This window comes from Miscanthus floridulus, chromosome 18, assembly GCF_019320115.1.
Source record: "Miscanthus floridulus cultivar M001 chromosome 18, ASM1932011v1, whole genome shotgun sequence".
Classification (NCBI taxonomy): Eukaryota; Viridiplantae; Streptophyta; class Magnoliopsida; order Poales; family Poaceae; genus Miscanthus; species Miscanthus floridulus.
In genome coordinates, this window is record NC_089597.1 from 27,238,181 (window position 1) to 27,261,966 (window position 23,786).

Here is a 23,786-nt window from a genome sequence, read left to right on the forward strand (position 1 = left end):
CTAGTTTAGGTTTTGGTGAATTAATGAAACCTTAAGTGCTAACCTAGTTTATCTAAGTGATTATGAGATAGGATGGCACTATTCTAAGCAGGTGGAGCAATGGTGAAGATCATTGATGATGGTGTGACCATGGTGATGATCAAGTGCTTGGACTTGGAGAAGAATGAAAGAGAAAAACAAAAAGCTCAAGACAAAGGTGATATTCCATAAGAGCTTTTGGTTTGGTGATTGAGACACTTAGCGAGTATGATCAAATTAGGAATCGATAGTCGTACTACTAAGAGGGGTAAAACTCGTATCGAAATGTGGTTATGAAAGTGCCACTAGATGCTCTAACTCATTGCATATGCATTTAGGATCTAGTGGAGAGCTAAGATCCTTGAAAATGTTTGTGAAAATATGCTAACACACGTGCACAAGGTGATACACTTGGTGGTTAGCACATTTGAAGCAAGGGATAGGAGAAGTTGGAGTTGAAAAAGAGTTGATCGCGCTGGTCACAAGAGAGACCGGACGCGTCCGGCATGTTACCCCAGCTCGAGCAAGTGCTGAAGAGGTAACCGAACACGTCCAGGTATTGGGACCGGACGCGTCTGGTATTTGGCCCAACATGAGCAGCTGAGAAAGAAAGTGACCGGACTCTAACTCAGTTGTGTGACCGGACACTGACAGTTCACTGTTCATGCGTCAGGTCAAGGTGACGTGGCTCGAAGAAGAGAATCAGGAGCGACCGGACGCGTCCGGTGTGAACTAGTGAGCCTTGGTTTTCCTACGCTATAATTGATCTGACGCTAGGTGCATTCGGTCTGGTGAAACCAGACGCGTCCGGTCATGTCCGAACAGTTCTAGGAGCTCTCTAGACTCGACTTGACGCTCCCTCTCCTGCGTCCGATCACTTTCCTAATGGTGTGTCCGATCAGTTGTGTCAGAGTGTGACAGAGAGAGCCGTTGGGGCGCCAACGGCTAACTCATTTGAAGGGGACACGTGGCTTCGCGGGCAGCGACCGGACGCATCCGATCGGTGCACAGACAGCCCAATCAGTGAACTAACGACTCTATTGTTTAGGGTGTCTATAAATAACGTTTGGTTGGCTCTAGCTCACTCTCTTGGTCATTTGCATTGATATAGCAACCATATGAGCTTAGCCAAAGTCCTCACACTCATCTTCATCATTGATTCATCATCTTTGTGAGATTGTGAGTGAATCCAAGTGCATTGCTTGAGTGATTGTATCTAGAGGCACTTGGTGTTCATGTTTTGCTGTTGGATTCGCTTGTTACTCTTGGTGGTTGCCGCCACCTAGACGGCTTGGAGCAGCGAGGATCGTCGAGCGGAGGTTGATGATTGTCTCCAGCTTCGATCGTGTGATTGTGAGGGGTTCTTGACCTTTCTCCGATGAAGAGTCAAAAGGTACTCTAGTGGATTACTCGTGGCTTGTGTGATCCTCATCTTGTATTAGTTGTGTGGCACCCTATTGAGGGTTTGGCATGTGATACCAATTAGCGTGTGAACCTTCAAGTGAGTGAATCACCACAACGAGGACTAGCTTGCCGGCAAGCAAGTGAACCTCGATAAAAAATCATTGTGTCATCATTTGATTTTGAGGTGATTGGTATTCATTCTTGTGATTGATTGGTTCATTCCTCGACTCGGTGGTATAACAATTTTACTCTCTCTCTTTATATTACCGTAAACTAGTTATCAAGCTCTTTAGTGTAGCTAGTCGTGAGAGCTTGTTAGTTTGGTTAGTGTGGCTCTTTAGTTAGCCTTTGAGAGCATACTAATTTAGTGCAGTGACATAGCCATTGTGTGGATAGAGACTATAGAAATTAGAATTGTGGTAGGTGGCTTGGATTTTTAGTAGGCTTCAACACCCGCTTCGCCTCGTATTTGTCTAACCGGTTTGCTAAGCATTATTGTAGAAATTTTTAATATACTATTCACCCATTTGTAGCCCGGCAGAAACTATGTCAAACAATGCCTAAGTTTTGCAAAATTTTGATTTAAAAAGAGAATTAAAAATATAAAAAGAAATCTCATTCCGACAGGCAGATCGCAATGGCAACCGGAATGAAGTTCGCAGCACCGGAGGGTTTTTATTGGGCCGCGGTTGTGGCACCTGACCTACGTATGCACTGGGCCCTGCGTGGCTGCGTGTGGGGAGCTAAGCTAGCTATACGAATACGATGCGGAGGGAGTGGGCGTTCGGCGGTGCCCGGGCGGCGGATAGGAGGTCCAACGACGGCACGGCGGCGTAGCAGAGGATCCGTTCGCATTCCGTGCTCTGACCACCTCCAGCCCCCCTTCGTCGACGGCTGGGCGAGCGGGGCCGACCTTGTTCGTCGGGGTCCTTCGCCGGCGACGAACATCCACCAGGTAGGACCGCCCCTTCCCTTGCCCATCCCTTCCTGATGTGCTGAACCGAGCATCCCCAAACCCTAACTGAAGCAATTTATATCCGGATCTGGACCTAACCATTACAACTAGGCCCACCACTGGCTTCGATTTTGTATCTAGAGTTCCTGCAATTTTGTATTTTTATTAGACCTGCTTCTTCTGATCTGATTGCCAAAATGGGTGTGTAGGGATTGTCGATTGGAGGGCCAATTTCACAGATGAGCTGATCAGAACCGCGAGGAGGTTCGGTTTTCTTCTCCTTATTGCGGTCTTCGGAGGTGGATTTGCTTTTTGCACAAAAATCAGATATGGACGACGAAGACGGCAGCCTAGGCATTCGGAATTGGGGCTTCTACGACACTGTGAAAGGCAACCTCGGCCTGCAGCTCATGTCGTCCGTGCCACCTGACCGGGACACAAAGTCACTGCTCCCGAACGGTGCCTTCTTGCAGCACCATGGACACCACAATGCCCCGCACCAGCTCCACATGCAGCACTCACAACATCCCCGTGGCCCTGCTGGTGGTGGAGCCTCTGGTGGCATGCCCACCGAGTCGCAACCTATTCACATGGACTTCTCACGCAATGAAGCTTGGTTGCACCAGTCACACCACCAACGTCCCAGTGAGCAGAAGGTCCTTCATTCTCGTCCTATCAGACCAGCTGGGCATGCTGGGCATCCAGTCCATGGTGGCCATCCTGCGCATGTCGGACATATTGTGCATCACCATCCTACTGGTTATGGGATGATGTCAGATGCACAACATACTCTCCAGATGATGCAACCACAGCTTGAGACACAGCTTCAGGAGCCTCCTCCATGCAAGGAAGAGGAAGCACCACCTCCACTGATTGAGGATCACTCAGTTGTTAGTACCGGGCCACCTGTGAAAAAGAAGCAGCGAGGCCGGCAGCAGAATCGGCAGCCTAAATCACCAAAGCCTAAGAAGATTGCTGTTCCACTGGAGGATGGGGCGCTCAATGGGCATGCGCCCCGAAGGAGGGGACCTAAGAAGACTGTGGGGATGGTGATTAATGGTATTGAGCTGGACCTTGCCACCATACCAACACCAGTGTGCTCGTGCACCGGAGCACCCCAGCAATGCTACCGATGGGGTCCAGGTGGCTGGCAGTCTGCATGCTGCACAACTTCTATATCGACGTATCCACTGCCAATGAGCACAAAGCGCCGGGGCGCACGTATTTCTGGAAGGAAGATGAGCCAAGGTGCATTCAAAAAGGTGCTTGAGAAGCTGGCTGGTGAAGGGTACAACCTTGCTAATCCAATTGACTTGAAGACGTTTTGGGCTAAGCACGGCACAAATAAGTTTGTAACGATCAGGTAAAGAAAAAGGCATGCTATGTTTATCGCTTTGTAGGTTGTAGCAGGGGCGGATCCAGCGTGAGTGCTGGGGAGCTTGAGCCCCCCTAACCCTGCTCGGAAAATGGAGCCCCCCAACAATTTTATGCATGGATGAAGAGGAGAAAAAATGGAGGAAGATGAGGAGAAAGAGAAGTGGCACCCCCCCTCCACCCCAAATCAGTGATCCTGGATCTCCGCCACTGCTTGTAGAGCTGCAGTTAGGCCTGATTTATTGCTTGTATGTCTATGTGCCAATCTACAGAACCTGTAGGAGTAGTTTGTAGCCAAGTTCAGTTCCAATGACTTTATTTTCATGCCTATTTCGAGCTTCAGATGTTGACCCAATTGAAGTATGTTTGTATCCTCCACTTTGCAAAATTTAGTGTAACCATAATAGATTTAGGTGGCATGAAAATCATTGCAATTAATTAGATCTGTGTGGAAGTAATGGCGTTATGTGAAGGTTTTGTGACTTTGTCTGGTGGAAGACATTTACCAGCACCTTTTCATGGAGATAACTGTTAACTTATTAAAAGAAACTTGACCACTGGGGGGAGACGCTCCCTGGGCATTGCAATAAGAAGTTGTACTAGGATTTGAATGCAAACTGGCATGGGGAGACCCCTGATCACACTGTTCTTACCGGTATAACTTGTGAGAAGCTAGTTAACTGTTAGCTTATTGTACGACATCTTTTAAGTTGTGTTTATGAAGTACTCATATTATGTATTTGATGCCTTACAATTCATACTCAAGAACAGATTCAAGAAACTAATCCTTGACTGCATCTTCATGCCTCCAGTGGTCTGTGCAAAAGCAAATATTGTTATCTCTTGGCTTCTTGCTCACCGTGAAATGTTTATAGAACTTTGCTTTTAGTTCATGTTGTATTTTCTTGTCAAGTGCTGGTTGGCATGTACTTCCTCCCATCGTAAATATAAGTCCATCTGTTTTTTTTAACTTTGACCACTAATATCTAGCATTTTATATAGATTGATAACATGAGGTTCACACTACTAGATTCACAATAGCAAATATACTTTCATAATATATAACTCTTTACATTTGAGATATATTTCTGTAAATATTGCTAGTCAAAGTGGAACAAGTTTGACTATGGACAAGACCGGATGGAATTATATCTGCGATTTGAGGAAGTAGTATTTCTTCAGAAAGGGTGTGTGGAGGTTGTGCTTAACTTTCTTTATGGTATTTGGTTGCTATGGTTCCATAATCCATGTGTTAAAATAAAGAGGCTACCCTTGAGCCTAGGAGGCTAGGACCATGTCTTAGTGTTGTGGTTGTCAAAAATGATTGAGAAGTCATCTATTATTGCTATTGGCATTGAGATAAGTGTCTTTTCCAAAACATTTTGCAACAAGAGTTCAGGTGGTGAAATCTGGTTATGAAGCTTGAATGAAGAGGCTTATAATGCAATATTTGAAAAAATTGAAATTAGTTCAGTTCTATGCAGGTTGTTATTATTTGTATATGCTTAATGAAGAGGCTCTGTTTTAGTCGAAATATTTATGATTTGGTTCCTGGTTTGTTGAATTGATATCTGGATGTAACAAAACTAAGTAATCATCAGATTAGTTGGTTTTTTAATTGTTATTCCCTGCAGGGAAATGCAACAGGAATTAAGTTCTTTGCATAATCTCATTGAAGTACTGTAGTTCTAGTTTTCTTTGATAGGTAAGTTGGTATAATACATCCTTAAGCTCTCTCTTTTAGTTCAGAGGTTATGGGATTCGGGTGCGTTTTAAGATCTGTATTGCATAGAACATTGTTGTGATTATGTTACTAGCTAGGATAAACTTTAATAGTTTATGCAGATGTGGTGATTGGATCATGTTCCCTCTCTTTTTCCTCAAACGCGCAGGAGAGCTGTGTATTATTTCATTAAGAAGAAACGAGAGTACAAGGGGAAGAAACCCTCAAAAGAGGATCATGTTCTCATTTGAACATATGATTTCGGTCTTTTGAAGTTTGAGGACCTTTTGGGTCAAGCATGGCACAAACAAGTTTTTAACGGTCAGGCTGCCTTAGGTTCCGTGGTTGTAGCTTGCCCTGAGTTACTCTATATGTATGTGCAGAAGTTTTTACAGTTTGTAGCCATTTTCAGTTTGTAAAATTTAACTTGCGTGCTTGTATCACTTAGATATCAATCTCATGGAGAGCTGTTTATCGTTCTACTTAGAAGTCGAACGGTAACAGAATCTCTAGCTTAGATGGCATGAAATTTAATGTGTCCAGTGTTTGATATTTCTGAATTTTCTACATCTTTCATTGATTTCTTTTGTTGAAATACTCTTTTTTGTGCAAGTACTGTTTATCCTCGATTCTTGTTGACCTTATGCCATCTCCTTTTACTCAAGGAAGTAAAATTCTTGATTTTGTATGGTGTTAATGATGTGCATGGAACTTAAAGGAGGTTCTAGTTGCAACCTTACTTGACTGCCCTGAAAATGTTGCAGTACTTCTCTATTAACATATATGTTATTAAGTTAGCTTGTAGGAGTAATTTCTCTTTCCTGCTGAAAGAGTGCATGAGATGATGTATTATTTAGTGTGCTCTGTGCTGTGCACTAAACTTCATTTACGTTGTTTGGTTTTCCGGGTTATGTATGAGACTAAAGAGTTTATCTTTGAAGCCAGGAATATTTATTTGTGGGAAAAGTTAGGATTTCCCACCTATTGTCTCATTTACATGTGGCCCTTATAACCATGTCAATGAAACTCTGCATATCTTGTGCTGTTGAAGAATAGAATGTGACACGGGCAGTGTGGGGCTTATTTTGTCTCCTAACATCTGCAGACAAGAAAATATGTTTTTAGGGCCTTTATGAACAAAATTTTAGATGCTGAAATGTGGTTTCGGAACTTATATTAAGGTTTGCCGAGTAACAGGGTTGAGACAGTGGTAGAATATTTCTTGAACTTTTGTTTTTGAGTTCTAACTGTGTCGATTCAGACAACTAAATGTATCCTTCACAAGTTATAGCACGTCAAGTAGAGCTTTGCTTGTTACTTCAGTACAACACGACAACAATGTCATTGTTTATGCGTTACAGATTTGCCCTTTCTATCTACAGCCTGTTCGCTTGGTCGTAAACGATCGTGGATTATAAGCCAGAACAGTATTTTTCCACCAAACCAGCCAGCAGTAATAATCCACGATCGTTTCAGCCGAAACGAACAGGCTGCTAATCAATCAAATACATTTTGCATTGTAATAATCAATCAAACTAAGTTTAACAAGAGAAGTAGAGAACTATCTCCGCTTGGTAACCGGGCTTACTTTGCAAACTTCCACATCGAATCCAAAATCCATGAGAACAAGAATCCATGCACGCTGTTGCTCTGACAGCAGGTCCCTTGGTCCTTTGACCTCCACAAGTTTAGCCTCACCTCCACCTCTTTCATCAAGGAAACGCCATAGCAGCAGATCAGGCATTCCACTCGACCAGCTCCTGTAATCAACCGCTAGATGGCAGAGGAGCGATGCCAAGCGATGGCCACCAATGCATGCAACGACAGCCGGTAGATCAGTTAACGAATAACGGACCCAGTTAACACCTTGGCAGGATGTCCCCTGATGTAGCTCCCAGGAGCTGATGAGCATCTCTTCAGCCATTCCATCTTGTATCTTCTTCAACCGAGATTCTGCAAGGTCCTTTCTAGATTTGTAGAAGTCATCTGTTTCCAGATCAAGGGGGGCTGTCTGCAAAAGAGCAAAGAAGCCGTGTTGTTATGTACAGTAGGAAACCAAGAAAAAGATCTGGATAAGGTCCAACAACTATATATCATACAAAATCAACAGGGATCTAATCTAATAAGGAATTACGCTACAAGGTGGGCTCCTGATGACTTTGCAGGGAATATGGTTATGCACCTCAAACAAAATAAAAACATGGTTCATAGGTCACATACCTGGAATTTAGACTGGAAAACGTCTTGTATGTCTGAAAACATTACGTCCCACATTAGAAGGCCAAAGATAGCCATCCAAATGCCACCTTCCGAATGGGTACCTTGCCAACCACCACCTTCATCAGCATAATATTGTAAAGCCAACTGCTCTACCCCACAAAGTTCCCCATCATAACCATAAAATACATTATTTGCTCCTGTCTCGCAATTCAATGGCCTTCCTTCAATGCTTACCTATTAATAATAGAAGAATAACAAGCATAGATTATTTAGCATGAAAATGCAACAGACCAAAAATGTGAACTTTTGCCATCAATGAGGACAGTGAGGATGATATCTACCTCTCTTATACTTCTCTTAACATAATCAGCATAACTGGGAACTTTCCAGCGTCGTGGAGGTTTGCTTAAACGCAGCACTCTCCTTTGCAGCGCAAACTTTGAACCAGCATGGACCCATGGATCAATTGCTCCTCCTTCAGCTGTGGAAAGGCTCTCATTTGCACGACCCACATGCTCCAAATCAATGGATAGCCTCAGTGCCCAATATCCTCGCCGTCTATCACAAGCAACTTTACTAAGTAGTATCTTTAGAATCCTTATTGCATCTTCATACCTATAATTTTGATTGGCATGAAATTTGGATACCCAGAAACTAACAAGATTTCTAAGATGGTTTCAGGAAAGAATTTAATGAGCCCTATAACAGAAGGGCCTGTAAAAGTGTATGTGCAACAACTTGCCATTGTGTCACATGCTCAAGTATCTATCACCTATCACGATTAAAGCGTCCCAATTTGTACCATGAGCCAGAAGGCATGTGAACACATCCCAAAACGAGAAAACAATTCTAGTGTGGGTAAGGTTTCCACTTAACCAAAATTCTATGAATCACAAAAACCATGCATCTAATGAGAGTGTTTGAGCTGGTCCATAATTATAGCAGTTATTGCAACTTACCTGCGGTCCCTTTCATAAACGGAGACACCTAATGTGAGTATTTTCGAATAGACCCAGGAAGCTGAAAAGCGAGAAAAGAATGATGGGAGACATTCAGGTGTAGTTGCATTTTCTTGTTTTGGCATAGTGCATAATTGATTCTCAGATAAATCGATGCATCTTGTCACCAAGTCCATGTTATTATTATCAAGGGATTCATCCATCACCTGAGCAACTCGAATAGCCTGTTTGCAATGTAAGATATTAAAAAACACGATTGATGAGTGGCTCACTGTTGTTTTGAAAGGGGGCGGGGGGGGGGGGGGGGGGGGGGGGGGGGGGGCTTGAAAAATGCGATGAGAGATGCTGCAAACATAGTCTGGAAACTTCACTACACCAAATTCCACTAATAGAAATGAAGAAAGATCTTGATCACCATTTAGAAAAAAGAGCCTCTGCATGATTGTACTTGGTTATCGTGGATGGCAAATATTGCTGTTGGATGAAATAATACTGTTACCAGAATAAACAGTCTAAGCAATATTTAAGCTTTATATGGTTAAAAGTAGTATGCATTCACCTGGATACGCCACAGAAGTTCATCTGCCATCTTAGAAATTCTTATACAGGTTCCAGTCCATTTTAGGATTCACTTTGGTAGTGATGCACTGTATGTTCCAGAGATGAATTTTCATGAAACTGAGGCCATAATTCCCAAGAATGCAACAGGCAAAGAGCCTTTACCAGGTACCATTATGGTACGAAGACAGAAGGGTGCTAACAAGCTCATGTCGACGTGTGCAGCTTGTGTTATCCTAAAAGGAAAGGGAGAAATATTCAGTGAGAAAACAAGGTAGAGAATGAAAATCAACCCTCCTCTAACGAATAAGAAAGAACCAAGATAGCACAAATTTATTTCTGTACATGCCATTACATGATCAATCAAATAGTGTACTCGTTGTTGCATACATATTGAAGGGAATACTTCTGTTTCCACACTATTTTCATCAAGTGCTAGTAGGCAAAAAACTATGGACAGACAGACAATGTTCTATTGCCTCAACCTATCCCTTAGCATTAAAATCATTTCACAGATTATGCACTATTTACGTTATGCATTGTTGTTTGGTGTTACACAGGCATCCCCATGTGTTCTCAGATATTCTTCATGATGCAACATAGATCAACAGTATCGTCATTAAATGAAGGGAGAAGTCTATTTTTGGCCATTCAACTATTGCCCGAGTTGGTTTTTGGCCATGAAGCCAGAAACCTTTGACCACCGAACTACAGACAAATTTGGCCATTTAGTTGGTTTCAAAGGAGGTTTTGTATTTTTTTTTAAAAATAATAAAAACTGGTTTGTTTTTAAAAATCCATAACTAATTCACTTTAAATCTTAAAAATATGAAACTAGTACCAAAACTTCTCTAAAAATATATAATGTCTCTATGAGTACTAGATTTGGAGTTATCTAGGTCTTATTTGCAGTTGTTCCTAGTGTTTTATTGCTCATAGTCACGCGTGTTATTTGTTTAACTTGCCATTTTGTGGTATATTGAACCTAGAGGTCAACCAAGAGAATCCATACTCAAAATAGAGTACCAGATATGTTTAAATTGTTCAAATTATTTTAGGAGGGCTAAAACAATGCCATAGTTGTTGTGACGGCTAAATATGATCTATATGTGGTGGAGCATGGCACCTGCAAGGTTGGTGTTATCTTACAAATATTTTGTTTACTTTTGGTCTGCTATGAATTCTGTTGGTGAATTTCAGGTATTACATAGTGGAAAATGATGGTAAATAAGTAATGAACATGATTACGAGCAATAAAACACTAGAAATAGGAACAAATAAAATACCAATAACTCCAAATGTAGCACCAGAAGATAGACTACATTTTTAGAAAGATATTGGTACTAGTTTCATATTTTTATGATTTAAAAAATGGATTACTTACGAATTTTTAGAAAATATAAATCATTTTTTATTATTCTCAGAAAATACAAAACCACCTTTGAAACTAGATATATGGCCAAATTTGTCCGGTATTGATACCTCAGTGGTCAAAGATTCCTGGTTTTAGAGTTGCATGGCCAAAAACAAGGCAATAGTTGGATGGCCAAAAATGGATTTCTTCCTTAAAATTGAGACTGCTTATCATGTGAGTATTAAACAATAATGCCACTACAAAATTCTAAAGTAGTGTATAGCTTCCAAAGTGAAAACTTATGAGCAAATAGTGATTCTTAATGTCAAGGGATCAATTCTTGGGCAATTGCTGAATCTTAGACAAATAATATATCGACTGGTCAAAGTAATAAGCTTATCAATGCCACTTCAGAAATCCTGGATATGACTATTTACTCAAAAGGCAGATGACATACTTGTGAGAGATGAGAAAGGGTATTGAAGGCAAGAATGAAAACCTTAGGAAGCTCCTTGAGAATTTCCTTCATTTCAGGAACACTTAACACATCAAGAATCTCCTTCATATCATATTCAGAAGGATCAACGGTGCAAGAAAGCATGTCGATATAACCTGCCACTGTATAAGAAAAGTTTCAATCCAACCAGCTATAGGATGGAAGAACAGCAATTAGAAAAATTTAGGTGCCAGGTTATTACACTTCAACTCCATGACTACATGTTCCAGATCTGATATCTCTTGATATGAGATGCTGCTCTTCCGGAACCATGGCCCTGTAAGACACTAAGTTAGACAAGTGCAATGTTATTTGTTCAGTAAGCCTTGTTTCAAAAATATTTCTTCAGTAAGAGGCTCCATTTTAGTAACTTTAATCAAGTTATTGAAGTTACACGCTTTTTTGATCTGATATCTCTTGATATGAGATGCTGCAATGGTAATAACACGCTTTTTTGTCAGATAGATGGCTCATGGGCTGCTCTGTAGCAGATGTAGCACCTCTGGTGGTTGCTAACGTGCCTTCAAAAACCCGTAAGCAACACACAGTAGCACAGGCCCTGCATGACCAATCCTGGCCTGCAGATATCCAAGGAGGGCTATCACTAATAGGGTTTTTCGAGTATTTTCAGCTGTGGGATATGTTACTGGATATACATCTGTCCCAGGAGGAATATGTGCATATATGGTGTGCATATATGGAAACTGGATGGCTCCGGTAATTTATCCTCCAAATCTGCTTATCGTGCTTTCTTCAATGGAGCAATCCCTTTTGAGCATTGGCGTCGGCTATGGAAATCCTGGGCTCCTTCAAAACGCAAAGTTTTTCTTTGGCTCGCCATCCGGAACCGGTGCTGGACAGTGGACAGACTTGTGAGGCGAGGCCTTCCACATCCGCCCAAGTGTCCACTATGTGACCAGGAGGAAGAAGACATTCAACATCTGCTCACCACATGTGTGTTCTCCTGGGATTTCTGGTTCCGGGTTCTTGCACCTTTGGGCTTACAAGATCGGGTTCCAGGTCGTCATGAATTGTCTTTTTGCAGATTGGTGGAGAAAAGCAGTGAAAAAGATTCAGAAAGATACAAGAAAAGGTTTGAACTCGATTATCATTTTGGGTGCCTGGGTAATCTGGAAACACCGTAATTCATGTGTTTTTGACGGCGCGCGGCCGTGCATCAACGACCTCCTCTGGATGTTCAGAGAAGAGCAACACCTCTGGTGTCTTGCTGGAGCTCGAAGTCTGAGAGCGCTGGGTCAAGGTCAGGGAGACGAGCTGGGGCTGTCTTAGTTTGTTTCCTCGCTCTTTCTAGGTCAGGTCTCATCTCTACCGTGTTTCTTTATAGTAAGTCCTGTTCATGTAAAATTCAACCCCTCATGGCTCGGCTCGGAGTGAGGTGGTGGTGATTGTAAGGGGCCGGTTCTTTCTCTCTATAATACAAAGATACGAAGCTCTCCTTCGTATTCAAGGGAAAAAAAACTATTGAAGTTACACATGCCCTAAGCTTGATTATAGATCACTGCTGTCAAAAGTTTGTAAAAAAAACCAAGACATCTTGCAATACCCAGCATATAAATTGTGGCGTCTCGAATATGAAATCTTTGAATCTTATGGACCAACGGTGGCAACCTTATCACTTGAATCAGCATAGAATGGGAGTGTTGTTCAAAAAAAATGTCCAGAAGCAAATATGGGCAATTTAAGTGGAGGAAGGTCTTTTGTAAATACGCAGGATAGAAAGGTCTGTGAACTGTATGTTGTGCATCCCCTACACTTAACAGTTCCTGAGCATCTACTTATCACATATGCAGGAGCAGAAACGAACCCCAATGAACAGTTTACCTATCATGGTTTGCAGGAAAGCTTACCTTTTCGGGTGTAGATCCTGACAAAAAGCCGTTGCCCATCATCTGATAACGACTTAAAAGAAGCTGTTGAATGAAATAATATATACTAATCAACTAAGACATGTTTAATGGGAAATTAAAGATGAAAGTGGGAAAGGGGAAAAATAGACAACCTAAAAATGATTTTTCTATATCACTAAAGACATGTGCATGGTTAGCCATAACATCAGCCATCATCAAATTGAAATTTGTCTGATATCTTGCACTGCGAGGTCTCCGGAATTTTTCACTTTTAACAGTGGTAACAAAATTTTCCCACAAGGATTGGCAATAATTTGGATCATCATTTATCTGATTGTCAGATTTACATTTCTGGATAGTAATCTGGATGGGAACATTGCCAAACTGCTGTTCATGCAAACCAACTACAAATCCCTAATAAGAAAAATAAAGTGTGCGTCAGAAGCTGAATGGTTATTTACATAATAATACTGTAACAAAAGTATATCTGCAGAAAAGAAATGGATAGTCAAAGACCTATGCAAACTTGGAGCAGAAATATTACAGCCTTCCTATACCAAGCTGAATGATTAATGTCATCAGCAAAGTTGATTTGAAAAGCTTTGGTTGGTCTGTTAACTGTGAACAGGGCAGTGTGCCCTCTGGATTGAACAACAATAATTCATTGGTATCCTGGGGTTCGGGCGTCCCCTTTAGCCAAAATATAGTAACTCAACAAGTTGCATTGTTTTAACAATCATTACAAAATCGTAAATGTAGTACACACAAAGGTAAATATTTAAACTGCAAAAATTCAGTCTCAAATTCATCTTTGATGTTGAGATCCAAAAAACCAACGTGTTACTGTCAGCACATGATGAACGTGCCAGATTGATTGCTTGTCCATTTTGTTTCTTGACATCTAGGAAGAACTTGAAACTGAACTGTTCCAACTACTTAACATTATGTGTGCTACTTACATGATCTTTTGACAAATATCTAAAACATTGCAACAAGATAGATTCACTAATGGGCATGCCCGCATGAAAGAAACTCACTAAACTGCTCTACAAGGGACTCGCTGTCAAATATACCACTTAACCAAATAAGCATACAGAAATTATATTCATCAATCACCATCACCTACCATAATCATTAATATAATCAAGCTTCCCTATATCTCTTCATCTTTTACAACTGTTGGGCCAGAGGAGATCTAGCAGAAATTAGCGTGCATAAATATATATTATGTCATGTGGGGCCACGCCTATACAAGGAAACGGCGCGCCCGGGATGGCCGCAGAGCCACTGAGGATCTGGGCGCGGTCACCATGCAGGCAGGCGCGCCAGCTGAGGATATGGCGTGATCACCCGGCATGCAGGTCAGGAAGAAATGGCAAGTAGATAGAAGGAGATAATAGTCGATCAAGGCCTTAGAATTAGGAGCAATTAGCTCCAATTTGTAGTGCCGAATGGCCTATATATGAGAGTCATCAGGATGAATAAGAATCAAGCAAGAATTATTACCTAATCTCTCTTCTTCTTCCTCCAAACCGACTGGAGCTGAGGGGCAAAACCTCGCCCAGCTACCACGGGTCGCGGCTACGAACTCCGTAGCCGGGGTCCTGCTAGTCTCGGACCTGACGTCCTTGACGACCTGGTATCACGATCCAGGCCTTCCTCGCCTAGCCGATCATCCTCGCCTCCGCCGCCGCTCCGAGCTTCTTCTGCCCCGCCCACCCCTCACCACGCCGCTACCATGGGAGACCGAGAGGCCGCCCTCCAGGCTACTCTGGACGCCCTGGCCGCCACCCTCAAGTCTTTGCAGGCATCAATCGATGCCAAAGGCGATCCAACGCCTGAACGCTGCCCAGCCGACGTCGTCTTCCTCCGGCAACAAGTCTGCCACAGGGGAGCACCACCAGGACCGGCCGCCACGATTCCAGAAATTGGATTTTCCGCGGTATGACGGCAAATCCGATCCGCTCATCTTCATTAACCGCTGCGAATCCTACTTCCACCAGCAGCGCATCATGGAGGAGACGGTTTGGATGGCCTCCTACAATTTGGAGGAAGGTGCCCAGATGTGGTACATCCAGATACAGCAGGACGAGGGAATTTCGTCGTGGCGCCGCTTCAAGGACTTGTTGCACCTGCGCTACGGACCTCCTCTGCGCTCGAACCCGCTCGGCGAATTGGCGGCGTGCAAGCACACGGGCACCGTCGCGGAGTACCAGGATCACTTCCAAGCGCTCCTCCCTCGCGCGGGTCGCCTGGACGAGGAACAATGGGTCCACCTCTTCACCGCGGGCCTCCAACCGCCACTCAGCTTCGACGTCGAGGTGCATAATCTGTAGTCCCTCGCCGGAGCTATGAGCCTGGCGCGCAAGCTCGAACTGCGGGAGCAGTACGTGGCGCCTCCACCTCGCGCGGCGCCCCGAGCACTCTTACCGGTGCCCGCACCGCGTCTTGCTCTGCCGGCGCCGCCCGTGGACACCACGACCGCCCCAGCCACAGTCACCGTGGAGGGCCGGCCAGTCAAGCGCCTGACCCAGGCCAAGCAGGAGGAACGCCGTCGCTTGGGCCTCTGCTACAACTGCGACGAAAAGTTCGGCCGGGGGCACAACCGGCTCTGTAAGCGCCTTTTCTTGTTGGAGGGTGTTGTGGAGGACGACGATGACGTTGAAGAGGGCACCACCGAGACGAGCCCCCACTTCTCGCTCCACGCCATCGCCGGCGTCCACTTCAGCGACACGATGCAAATCCAGGTCGCGTTGGGCGACACGTCCCTCATCACACTCCTCGACTCCGGATCGACCCACAATTTCATCTCTGAGGCAACCGCACAGCGCACAGGACTTCTTCTGCAGCACCGTCCTCATCTGACGGCCATGGTGGCCAACGGCGAGCGCGTCTCCTACCTGGGCGTCATCCGCCAGGCCGCGCTCACCATCAGCGGCGACACCTTCGCCGCAGACCTGTTCGTCATGCCTCTCGCCGGCTACGACGTGGTCCTCGGCACGCAGTGGCTCGCGTCGCTGGGGCCGATCCTCTGGGATTTCCGCGCGCGGACGATGACATTCAAGCGGCATGCGCGTGACATCTGCTGGCACGGGATGGCAGGCCCTGCCGCACCCGGCCTCCGCGCAACTACTGCCAGTGCCACCCTGCTGGACGAGCTCCTCGACTCCTTCTCCGACGTCTTCGCCGAGCCCCACGGGCTACCTCCTCCTCGCAGCCGAGACCACAGCATCATCCTCCTGCCAGGATCGCAGCCCGTGGCAGTCCGCCCCTACCGGTACCCGGCGACGCACAAGGACGAGCTGAAGCGGCAATGTGCCGCCATGCTGGACTAGGGGCTCATACGCCGGAGCTCCTCGGCCTTCTCTTCTCCGGTCCTCCTCGTCAAGAAGGCCGACGGGTCGTGGCGTTTCTGCGTCGATTACCGCGCCTTGAACGCGATCGCCGTCAAGGATGCTTTTCCCATCCCGGTGGTTGATGAGTTGCTGGACGAACTCCACGGCGCCAAGTTCTTCACCAAGCTGGACCTTCGCTCGGGCTACCACCAGGTCCGCATGTGCCCCGCCGACATCGCCAAGACGGCGTTCCGCACACATGACGGGCTGTACGAGTTTCTGGTGATGCCGTTCAGGCTGTGCAACGCTCCGGCCACGTTCCAAGCACTGATGAACGACGTCTTGCGCCCTTTCCTTCGCCGGTTTGTGCTCGTGTTTTTTGATGACATCCTCATCTACAGCTCATCTTGGGCGGATCATCTCCGGCACCTCCGTGCCGTCCTCACCATGCTGCTGCAGCACCGACTCTTCGTCAAGCGTTCGAAGTGCGCCTTTGGGGTCACCTCCATCTCCTACCTGGGGCATGTCATCTCCGAGGCCAGCGTCGCCATGGATCCCGCCAAGGTGCAGGCAGTCCAGGACTGGCCCCAGCCCCGCTCGGCACGTGCAGTACGAGGCTTCCTTGGCTTGGCAGGGTACTACCGCAAGTTCGTCCACGACTACGGCACCATTGCGGCTCCCCTCACGGCGCTGTTAAAGAAGGAAGGGTTCCGCTGGACTCCCGACGCCACCGCGGCATTCCATGCCCTGCCGCGGTCACCTCGGCTCCGGTTCTGTCCCTGCCGGACTTCGACAAGCCATTCGTCGTCGAGTGCGATGCGTCAACCCACGGGTTCGGGGCAGTGCTCATCCAGGAGAAACACCCGATCGCCTACTTCAGCCGGCCCGTCGCGCCGCGACACGTTCCCTCGCCGCCTACGAACGGGAACTGGTCGGTCTTGTCCACGCCATCCGTCATTGGTGTCCGTATCTCTGGGGACGTCGCTTCCTGGTGCGCACGGACCACTACAGCCTCAAATTTCTCCTCGACCAGCGCCTCGCGACGATCCGACAACATCATTGGGTCGGCAAGCTCCTCGGGTTCGACTTCACCGTTGAGTACAAACCCGGCGCTACGAACACGGTGGCTGACGCCCTCTCGCGCCGCGACACTGAAGAGGGCACTGTCCTCGCCATCTCAGCGCCTCGATTCGACTACATCGAGCGCCTCCGCCAAGCTCAGGACACCGATCCGGCCCTCGTCGCCATCCGGGACGAGATCACTGCAGGCACCCGGGCGGCGCCGTGGTCCCTCATCGACGGCACGGTGGCCTATAATTCCCGCCTCTACGTTCCGCCGTCGTCCCCACTACTGCCGGAAATCATGACCGCCGTGCACGAGGACGGCCACGAGGGTGTGCAGCGCACCGTGCACTGCCTCCGCCGCGACTTCCACTTCCCCAACATGCGTCGCATGGTCTAGGACTACGTCCGAGCTTGCTCCACCTGCCAGCGATACAAATTGGAACATCTTCATCCGGCTGGCCTGCTCATGCCGCTGCCGGTCCCAAAGGCAGTCTGGACCGACATCGGTCTGGACTTCGTGGAGGCGCTGCCGCGCGTCGGGGGAAAATCTGTCATACTGACAGTGGTGGATCGTTTCAGCAAGTATTGCCACTTCATTCCCCTGGCTCACCTGTATTCTGCAGAGTCAGTGGCCCAGGCTTTCTTCACCGACATTGTTCGACTCCACGGCATGCCTCAGTCGATGGTGTCCGACCGCGATCCGGTGTTCACTTCCAAGTTCTGGAGGGAGCTGATGCGCCTCATGGGCGCCAAGCTGCACATGACAACGGCTTTTCATCCGCAATCGGATGGCCAGACGGAGGCAGCCAATCGCGTCATTGTCATGTACCTTCGCTGCTTCACCGGCGACCGGCCTCGTCAGTGGCTTCGCTGGCTGCCGTGGGCGGAATACATCTACAACACGGCCTATCAAACTTCGCTCCACGCCACGCCGTTCCGGGTGGTCTACGACCGGGACCCGCCTACCATTCGGTCCTATGAGCCGGGCGAGACTCGTGTCGCTGCCGTCGCCAAGAGCATGGCAGACCGCGACGAGTTTCTGGAGGACGTCCGCTACCGGCTTGAACAAGCCCAGGCGGTACAGAAGCTACACTACGACAAGCTGCACCGGCACGTCTCCTACGCGGTGGGCGACTGGGTTCTACTCCGTCTACGCCATCGCCCGGCCGCCTCACTGCCCCAGGCGACCACATGGAAGCTAAAGCCCCGCTTCTTCAGGCCGTACCGCGTCACCGAGCTCATCAATGAGGTTGCCGTGCGCCTCGCCTTGCCTCCGCACACTCGGCTACACGACGTCTTCCACATCGGCCTCCTCAAGAAGTTCATCGGTGATCCGCCAGCTACACCGCCACCTCTCCCGGTCATCCACAACGGCACCGCTGTTCCGGAGCCCGAACGGGCAGTGCGCATTCGCCTGGCTCGCGGCGTTCGACAGGTGCTCATCCAATGGAAGGGCGAAACTGCGGCCTCTGCAACCTGGGAAGATGTGGACTCCTTCTTCCACAAGTACCCGGCGTTCCAGCTCGAGGATGAGCTGCTAGTCGAGGGGAGGAGAGATGTCATGTGGGGCCACGCCTATACAAGGAAACAGCGCGCCTGGGATGGCCACAGAGCCACTGAGGATCTGGGCGCGGTCACCATGCAGGCAGGCGCGCCAGCTGAGGATATGGCGTGATCACCCAGCATGCAGGTCAGGAAGAAATGGCAAGTAGATAGAAGGAAATAATAGCCGATCAAGGCCTTAGAATTAGGAGCAATTAGCTCCAATTTGTAGTGCCGAATGGCCTATATATGAGAGTCATCGGGATGAATAAGAATCAAGCAAGAATTATTACCTAATCTCTCTTCTTCCTCCAAACCGACTGGAGCTGAGGGGCAAAACCTCGCCCAGCTACCACGGATCGCGGCTACGAACTCCGTAGCTGGGGTCCTACTAGTCTCGGACCTGACGTCCTTGACATATTAACTCTAAAGTAATATTACCATAGTTTATAGGTTTTTAGTCTTTGAATGCAGCACTTACACTTCACAAAGGATTTGAAAGATGATTAACTTTGTTTGGTAGCATCAACGAGCATCTATTCAGATCACTTGGGGTGATATTTTACAGAGAAACTACTAGGCAAACCAAGAATGGTTTATTGATTGCTAATAGATGTTTACTTTTGAACTAAAAGGATTTTTTTTCTCAAACAAACTAAAAGGAATTTTGAAACAAGATGTATTTTTGTCACCATAGTGCAGTGCATTATGCATAAAAGTTACATGCACATATCTAATCAGCAATACAAACTGGTGAGAGCAAGCTATCCTACACCATTCTAGCAAAATAAGAGAATTTCACCTCGCATTCAACATAATGCTTGTCCACTAGAGGAACCAAAACTTTAGCGAGATCTCGAGGCAAGTATCCAAGCGTCTGCTCACATTCAGACCCTGCATAAAGCACCTACCAACTGTATTAAGAAAAAACCCGCTACATGGAGGGTATTAATATTTTTTTAAGTTGGAAAAGATGGAAATCTTTATAGCATCAGGGTCCTTAGCATTCTGAGGATCTCTCAGAAAGGTAATGACTGCATCTTCTCTTAATTCAATGTTCTCATGGAACCTCCGACCAACTATGACAGTGTCAACTGCTACAACGGTGCTAGAATCCATGACTGCACATTCATCAAAACTGCAAGAGGTTGCCACCGTTGGAAGTTCCCCTGCGCCATCATTTTCAGCATCCTTTACATTTGGTAAGATAATTTTTGAAGGTGCGTAGGAAGTAATAGTCTCAGAAGTGCCAAGTGAGCCATTCAGACAGGTAGGCGATGAAATAGTAGCGCCAGCATTTGAACTCCCAATCTCACTATCGAATGTGAAGAATGCTTGATCACTCGACAAATCTTCATCAATCTGTTTCATATTTTCTGTCTCGATCTCATTGTTCAAATTGTTTGCTGTAGGCTCAGCGGAAACCTTTTTACTGAATCTGAAATTAAGAAGGGTGCTCTGTGTTAACTTCCTTTTGGTTCCTCTTGTAAGGCACATATCTGCAGAGTAAATACCAACACAAAAGTCAAACTTTCGAATAGTATCCATATGTATGCCACACTCCCTACACACCCAGAGCAGTAGTACCACAACCACTTAAACATGTACAGTGGTACATTTGTGAATTTTGCTCAAACTTTTTGCCTAGTGAACCAGCCAAGAGAACAAAGGAAAGTGGCTTAGCTGGGTATACACCTTTGGCTAGCTGGTTCTCACTGATTAGTTAACAGCTGCACAAACAGCCAAACATTTATATGATGTGAATCTTTTTATTTTGTTAAAAAAACCGTAATGAATCTTTTTATTTGACATTAGCCAAATGGGCTTGTATAGCAACATTTTTCAGTCAGAGCTGAGCGGATGCTACAAGCACTTCGAGACAAACCCGACCGGCCCAAGTGTTAGGAGTGTGGCTCTACAGCCTCCGCCCCCCAGTAAATGCAGCATTCAGCATCGCAGGTATTCAGGACAAGCGTGGGGCTCGGGGACGGACCGAGGTGAGTGTTGACGCAGTAGTCCGACCCTCGGATCGAGTCGCCGCAGACGGGGCAGACCACCCACTCCGCACCCACGCCGACGACGCCGCTTCCTCCAGACGTCGAACCAGCCTCACCCCCAGCCGCTTCTCCCGAGCCGCCCCCATCGTCGGCCTGGACGAAAACGAAGAGATGTTAATCGGCGGCTCGTTCCGCGGGGTTCAGGACGGCGGGGTTTGACTTCAACCTGGGCGAGGGAGGCGGAGGGGGAAGGGGAGGATGGGGATACGACGGCGGCGAGCGAGGCGGGGAGAGGGGAGCGACGGCGCCGGCCGATGAGGCGGAGCAGGCTCTCCCGCCCGGTCAGCATGGCCGCCGGGGAGCCGTAGAGGTGGCGGCGCGCGGCGGGGCGGGAAGGAATGGGTGTGCGCGCGCCTGCTGTAGCGTGGGCCGAATTTTTTTTTTAGTTTTTAAGCCCTTTTTTTATAATTTTTCATAAATAGGCTTCTGCACGATTTTAAAATATGGACCCTTACCTCGACATCATCGATGATGGCGCCGAGTTTACACGTCGATGGCGCCATACATTAGTTGAATTTTTCAACTTAAAAATCGTTATTACTTAGGGTTCCATGTAATTTTAATATTTATATTATACAACAGTAGGATGCTAAGACATTGAAAAGCTACCAAACTAAGGTAACATCAGCGCACGTTGTTATGATATAGGTTCATTGTTGTCAATCAAATGGGTAACCCTAGATGTTGGGTTTAATGTTAATTGTTTTTTGTTCTTAAAACGAAAATGACGAAATTATAGTTATGGCCAGATGATTGAAATCCCTTTGACCCATTGCCTCTGCCTATTGGTGTTACAGTATCCATGTGCTTTTACGGCGATCCTTGCAAAGTAGCCAAGTCCGATGAAAAGGACACGTATAGGCAAAGGTATTGGATATGTTCCAATTTTACGTTTGAGCCTACACTTCATCAACGCCGCATTAACAAGATGGTGAAAAATTGATATTGTATAATTATTATTTTGTGTCATATGACATCTTGCATGATTTTTTTTGTTTTGTAACCATTACATTTTTTGCAGACCCCTCCACCGCTCTATGATTTTAAGCAGTGGATCGACACTGAGATCAAGCCTGAAGACAAGAAATGGATACAAAACTATTACGGTGGGACGCAAAGGACAAGGAGATGATAAAAAGAGACATGGAGACAAGGCTGCAAAAAAAGGAGCACAAGAAAGAGTAGGAAAGAAGGTGTGTTGCTGCGTACAGGGAGGAGAGGGAGAAGAAGCTTGAGCGTGCACGTCGAGCAAAAGCAATGATGGAGGAGAATTCCGATGTCCTGAGAAAAGGAAAGTGGCCTCGTTGCACTCAGTAGTCTCCATTACTTGCTAGTTCTATGGTTTATTGATGAACAATGTTATCTACTGTTGGATTTTTCATTGTGTTGTCATATAATGCACTTTAAGTATGGGCATACTTAGGTCATGTACTACGTTATTTAGTTTGTCGACACGTACTTCTAGTATTATTGTGTTGTTTAATATGTCATAGTATTGGATTTTTTATTATGTAGTTATTTTTATTATTTGTGGTCATAATATTCAGTTTAATAGTGTAGACGTTGTGAAATATGATCACGTGTTGTAAACAAAACATAACAAAGTAGGGCATTATATAATTCAACACACACAACACATGAAATGACATATAAGAACATGTACCAAACTATGGTATAAAAGTCCTAAATTAAACCTAACATGCCTTAGTTAATTGAAGCGGGCAACAAGCACAAGAAATAGCATGTGAAAACATATACCAAACAAGGGTACATAGTTTATTTGACTAAACCTGACATACCTTAGGTAACGTGGCAGAACCGCTCGAAATAACACGTTTACGGAGGTGCTCGTCTTCCACCAGACACTAAGCACCCCGAAAGTAGCCTACAGCGGGCGGTATCCGTCGGGCACACCCCAAAGGAGAACCCGAAGATCCACATTTTTCCCAATGATCCAATAATAAGTTACAATACTTGTCTATTTCATACATCAGAGTTTCTTAAAAATATTACATTATTACATTACCAAATGTCAGAGTGCGGAATGATGAACGGCGAAATTTAAAATAAACATCTAGCGATAAGAACGATGATCCGTCTGAGCCCACTAGAAGAATCCTCCACACAACGATACTTCTCATGCATTACCTGCAACATGGGTAAATAAACCCTAAGTACACAATGTACTCGCAAGACTTATCCGACTAGTGGGAATAATTTCTCGACTCTAAGAAATATAAGAAGCTTTATAGTTTGTTGGTTTTCTTTTAGCAGAAAACAATACTAATAGTGAGTCATTATTTATGTCATTAATATCAGTCATATTAAGTTATTATCTATCCAGTCTATATAAGCACATGTTCTACTTTCAAGCAAGAGTTGAACAATCAGTTCTATTTAATCACCTTTCATCTTCTCGTTCTTACTACGGTGTTAGACACAAAACAAGTCGTACCGGATCGCCCGATGATTCATGGATCAATGCCCCTAGCTAGGTACCCCGAAAACACACGTCCCGCTTGCACCCCAGGCACAAGCAGGACTAACTCATCACCCTCCTATCCTGGGTGTCCAGGTCCCTGTTCAAACTTGGACTCCAAGCCCCTACTCCTGAGTCCCGGACTCAGTGCGGTGCAAGGACCTCCACCATCCCTGCCTCCAATCAGTCGGTCCGGAAAGAGCCGGATCCATGACAAGAGAGCGAGTCTTCCCTGCGCCCATATCTAAGTATGTGCTCGGAATAATAAATCTGTGACTTGCCCACGATGCCTTATGCAACGACCGTCCTTAATTGACACAGACAGGGAAAAAAGTGTAACCGAGCTATGCCCCCGCATGACACAACCCTTTACACCCAC

General features: G+C 46.0%; 1 protein-coding gene and 1 pseudogene across 1 annotated transcript; one reads left to right on the top strand and one right to left on the bottom strand.

Moving 5' to 3' along the window:
* The first annotated feature begins 2,152 nt into the window (after positions 1–2,152).
* Positions 2,153–4,687, top strand: LOC136521583 (protein Barley B recombinant-like). The gene is made up of 2 exons (XM_066515332.1): positions 2,153–2,377; positions 2,587–4,687. Exon 2 carries the CDS (start codon positions 2,707–2,709, stop codon positions 3,742–3,744), a length of 1,038 nt encoding a protein of 345 aa, XP_066371429.1. The 5' UTR covers positions 2,153–2,377; positions 2,587–2,706; the 3' UTR covers positions 3,745–4,687.
* Positions 4,688–6,770: 2,083 nt separating this feature from the next.
* On the bottom strand, positions 6,771–21,301 carry LOC136522639 (fanconi-associated nuclease 1 homolog; annotated as a pseudogene).
* Between the last annotated feature and the right edge of the window lie 2,485 nt (positions 21,302–23,786).